Genomic DNA, 5,124 nt, shown 5'->3' with positions numbered 1-5,124 from the left:
TTTTTTTTTTTTTTTTTTTTCTCAATGATTTGCATTTTTACTTGGCATTATATATATAGGGAGATAGATATCGAGAAGTAAAATTTATAGACAATAATTTACACGAACATTTTAATTTATTGTAAGCAACACGTAACACGGATACAGAAGCTCGTTGCGATATTCAGCCAGTAGTCGATCTAATTAATATTATTAATCCTAATGATAAGTTGCATCCTTCATAGTACTGGATCGATCTATCGCGACACACATCGGCCATATCGAGTTGGGATGATTTCAGATCGTAGAAAGGATTATTCTTCTTCCTTCAATCGAATCGACTTCTTATGCATCTCTTGTACGAACGTTTTAACGCGAGTTATTCTATGAACGCCGCGTGTTTCTTACTTACTAAATTATACAATATACGCTTAAATACGTCCTCCAGTTTTTAAACTAGCTTTGCTAATTTGTTTCTTCATAGCTACTACATGACATGAGTCTGTAATAATGGCACAGAAATCGGTAACCTTTTCTATAATTACATGGCAATTGCTATCAAGTATTCGAATTCTCGATTTGTCAATTTTTATCATCAAATTTTATTTTCTTTATGCACCCTGAAAGCTAAGCGGATTTTAAACGGATTCGTGTGTGTAAAAACGTGCGTTGTTCTCTTCTACGTACAATTTTAGCTAGAAGAATTTCCAGATTTCCAGTTTTGGTCATGCCAAAATTAAAAATGTTCTTGGTAAAATGATTAGCCAACAGAATGATTGGAAATAATAGTCAAGCCTGTTATTTAGCTCGTCTTCAATCGCCTGATTTCAGGGTAATGTATAATTTTGCATGATTTATAAGTAAAATTTCTATGTATGAACATTCTAACTAACGAGTTCTATTTTCAGATCCGAGAAAGATAACAAGATTATCTCTGTCAAACTCGTCAACAATTGACAATCAACGCGCGCACAATGTAGGTATTCATCGCCGTTTTTCAATCATAATCACGAATTTGAAATTCAATTCATTAAGAAATAATTAATTGGCGCGTCTTACAGTTACGAGGAAGCTTTTTTTGAAATCAAGGAAATTCAAACTCGTACGAAAATGAGATTTTAAATTTTGATCATAGAGAAGCTTTGCTCGTAGAGAAGCTTTTCCGTCGTTTAAGACTTTTTTCTTTATCAACACCCAAATCCTCTCCCGAATCTTTCCAAGGAAACAAGCCGAAACATTTTCATGTTGGGTGCACTTTGGTAATGCGAAATATGTGATAATGCCAGTAATACTAATTGCTTGGATGACCTTTGCGTGATTCGAGCAGGAGACCAAGTCGGCGCGTTTATTGTATCGTTGCAGAATTTTCTGCGGCAACAATTTTACGAGGTATTCGAGACCCGTCCGCCAAGGGAAACGTGATCACTTGTGTCGCGTACATTAAAAGCGGAACCGTAAGCAGAAGGAGTTTGCGTCTCATCGATATTTTATGGCTGCTTAATCCACCAATTAGTCGTGGAATGTCGAGGTAGCGAAACGCGAGGAACTTTTGCCAACTTAATAGCCTCTCGAGAAGTTCTTCTCTCACTAACCTTTTCGTTCAAGGGAAATTTTAATCTCGAAAATCGAAGGAAACTAGCGATTATTATTATTATGCGACTGTGTAAATCCCTGCTTCCAATCCAAAGGTATTTCGTTCTATTTTCTTTCGTTCGAATCAATTGTAAAGCAGCCTGCAAAGCCGGTTAATTAGCTTCTTCTGTTCTTGATATTGAGTCGCGACTATATAACGGATAATCGTCGACGCGATAATTGTCATTTCGAACTACCAACTACCTAGTTGAGTAGTTTGTGCCGAGTACAATTGCTTAGAAGGTTACGTGGGCGCTTAGTAAGTATAGTATTATCGTAAGCGAGCACGATCACGAAAATTCGAGAAACGTGATTATATTTGGAACAACGATCTTTGATATATGAAGGACATTTCTCTCTCTCTCTCTCTCTTTTTTTTTCTCTTTTTTTTGTATTTCGTTTTTATTTTCGATCGACTTTGCCGACTTGAAGGTATCCTGCTTTTAAGCAGAGGAAGGTTTTTAAGTAATCAAGGGAATTATAATTATAATCGATGTGCAATTAGTTCGCATTTAATTAACGTATTCGTATTCGTAAATAAATATTTATATACTCGTAAATCGTCCTATAATTATTTGGCGTTAAAAGTTGTTTTTAACACCGATTCGTTTTTTTTTTCCTTTTTTTCTTTTTTTTTCTTTTTTACGATCGTGTTAATTGTCGTCGACCGAAAACAATTATAAGAAGAACAAAAAAAAAAAAATAATAATAATCTCGATAAAATATAATTTATGCAGACAAAAATTCGTGCTCATTATAAAGCTAAGATAACGCGATTTCCTCTGTAATTTTTTTTTTTCTTTTCTTTTTTTTTTTCCACTTTCCAATTCTTCCTTCAAATAGCCTCCCCTTCCCTCTCCTCCTCTATTTCCCTTTTCTTTTCTTTTCTTGCGTTAATATATTCATAAAGAATCGTGCATTAACGTGCATGGTTTTTGCAGAATGGACGACCACCCTTCGCGTAAAAACTTTGGCCTTCGAGATTCTTCTTGCACATCTGTAACATAACAACAACCGCCCCGAAACGAACGATTAAAATACGTTTCTTTGACTTTCTCTACGATCTAGAGATCGATCGGTTTATTTCGAGAAGCATTTCTCGCACTAATTGCGTACCGTGCAGTTGAAACACTGGCTGTGGTAATTATTGTTCAGGGCCTCCACCCAGCGATCTCCAGCTTCGACTGGGAATCCACACGCGAAACATTTTGTCGTGAATAATTCGTTCCAATCTGAAAGGTAATAATAATAATAATAATAATAATAACCAGTTAAAGAATAGAAAAATCTTATTTTTTTATATATTTCAAGTTTCAAGTTTCTTTTTTGTTCTTTTTTGTTCTTTTTTGTTCTTTTTTTTTTTTGTTTTCGATCTAATTATTGAATTATTGAATTCAACCTGCTTCACAGTAGGGCAATCCTTCTTCGAGGAAGAACGGGCTGTTACCAAAGAGTTTGCCGCAATAGGAACATTTGAAGCATTCAGGGTGGAAATGCTTTCCAATTGCGTTTAGACAATCCTAAAATCGATCGAAACATATCGATCAATCGGTATAAGTTTAGTTCAAGTTTTTTTTTCTAATGATAATATTATCTTAAGAAATGAAAAAAACTTACGCCTTTGATTTTGTTGTTGCATTTGTTGCAGCTTGGCGCGATGAAACGTTCGAAACAATATTCGCAGTAGAGTTGTCCCTTCTCTTCTACGAATCCTATATCTTGTAATGGTCGACGACATTGCGTATTCACGCAGACAAAGTGATCGGGGCACCAAATCTGTCCCAGAGCCGTGATGAATGGTCCCCTGAACGATTGGAACGATTACATATTATCCAGATTTTTTTTTTTCTTTTTTTCTTTTTAAACGTAATGCTTTAACGCGAGGAAGCAAAACACAACAAATCAAAACGATAATTGCCCATAAATCGATCATTTTTACGAACCTTATACACTCTTTGTCGTTTTTACAGCACACTGGCTTTATGACGAGACCGTTCGACTTGTGATTAGTATTTTCTTCATTAGCTGTTAACATCGTGCAAACAAGTTAACATTGTTAATCACATCAAAACAAGGTTTTAACGAATTAAAGCTATTCAAAAATCGAATAAAAAAAAAAAAAAATAGTTGATCAAAAATAGTTGTGCTCTCAATTTACATCTACGGATTTTTTTTTTGATATTTACAATAATAACAAGCAATTTCAAAAAAGACAGCAAAAAAAATATATATATATATTCTGTACAAAAAACAAGAGAAAGAGATTACAAAATCGTTGCTGCGTTTTCTAACTCTAGCAATGTGTCCTAAAAAAAAAAAAAAGAAATGGGATCGAGTTTTTGATCATTTACAAAGAAAAATTTGTAAATTAACCCAAAAAAATATTCTATTCGACAAAAAAATATAGTTTAAAAACACCACAATCGTCGGTGAGAAAGAAAGAAAGAGAAAGAGAGAGAAAGAGAGAGAGACAGACAGAGAATCCGTTCCCAAGCGTACGTTGATGGAACGAACGAGGTAAAAAAAAAAAAAGGCTATTCAAAAATCATCGTCGTTCGTTGATGGAGGACGGAAATAAAGATAAGAAAAGGAGAATGCGACAAACATTGAAAAAAAAAAAAAAACACAACAATCGGCACACCTAACAGCAAACAGGGGGAGTACCTGACGTAAGAGTTGCAATGGGCGCAGAGGGGCAATCGTGATCCCGGTCCAGTTGCTTGGTTTAGGATCCCCCTTCCTCGCTTTGGCGCGCTGCTACCAGCGAAAGTTCCGCTCTTCGACCCGGCACCACCGAGACCACCGACTCCGGTACCTAGATCCGGGTGGGATGACAAATTTGGTGGGTCTACTAAACTTTGGGTATTACTAGAGGGTTCACAATGGATACCGTCCTGACAGTAATTTTGGGTCTCACATTGATTACTGGTGGTGGTCGAACATTGACCGTTCGATTGGCAACGGGTTTCGGTGGAGGAACAATAGCTTTTACAGCAATAGCTCTTTGTCTCGCTGCAGCTTCGAGCTTTTTCGCATTGTTGAGCTTCGGGCTTGTACAATTGGATGGTGGGAACGTTCTGGCCGGTTCTCCCGGTTTTGCAAGTGAGCCGCGCTAACTGCCCGCTCAAATTAGTGCGAGGCTTGTGAATAGGCTCGAAGGAGTTCCTACTTTGAGAGCAAGGTGGAGTGGGGTCGTCGTAGGGGAAAGGTATCTGAGGGAAGGGAAGTTTCTTCGCCCTCGAAGGAGGTAAACCGGGCTTGGTGCAAGGAGCCACGCAGACCGAGCCATCGGGGCACGGAGATACGCAGATTCCAGATTCCGGGCAATTGGGAGGGATCTCGATGTCGCAGGCTGGCTCCTCTTTGCCGCAACGGCCGGACGGTTGGCCGCAGGTCCCCGTTTTCATCCCGAAGCACGGGGAGACGCAGACTCCCGACCGGTCCGAGGTTGGGACCACGCACACCCCTGATTTTTCGCAGCAGGGAATCGGCCCTTCGCAAGGTACCACCACC

The 5,124-nt window shown here is 38.1% G+C and overlaps 1 protein-coding gene across 13 annotated transcripts in view; it reads right to left on the bottom strand.

The window, feature by feature from the left end:
* Positions 1–97: 97 nt before the first annotated feature.
* Positions 98–5,124, bottom strand: part of LOC102678866 (PDZ and LIM domain protein Zasp) — a 30,078-nt gene continuing 25,051 nt past the window's right edge. For 9 of the 13 annotated variants that reach the window (XM_031513724.1, XM_031513723.1, XM_031513729.1 and 6 more), the window contains 5 exons: positions 4,276–4,426; positions 3,229–3,415; positions 3,011–3,131; positions 2,728–2,843; positions 98–2,608 (listed from right to left, as the gene is read on the bottom strand). In XM_031513724.1, coding sequence (XP_031369584.1) covers positions 2,531–2,608; positions 2,728–2,843; positions 3,011–3,131; positions 3,229–3,415; positions 4,276–4,426 — 653 coding nt within the window. In that variant the 3' untranslated portion in view covers positions 98–2,530. Of the gene's footprint in view, positions 2,609–2,727; positions 2,844–3,010; positions 3,132–3,228; positions 3,416–3,554; positions 3,637–4,275; positions 4,427–5,124 lie in introns of all 13 variants that reach the window. The other 4 variants (XM_031513728.1, XM_031513726.1, XM_031513732.1 and 1 more) reach the window with 1 other exon arrangement.

The sequence above is a fragment of the Apis dorsata genome, unplaced genomic scaffold (assembly GCF_000469605.1).
Source record: "Apis dorsata unplaced genomic scaffold, Apis dorsata 1.3 scaffold_722, whole genome shotgun sequence".
In the NCBI taxonomy this organism is placed as follows: Eukaryota; Metazoa; Arthropoda; class Insecta; order Hymenoptera; family Apidae; genus Apis; species Apis dorsata.
The sequence above is the reverse complement of the archived record's forward strand: the minus strand, read 5'-3'. Positions and strand labels throughout refer to the sequence as shown.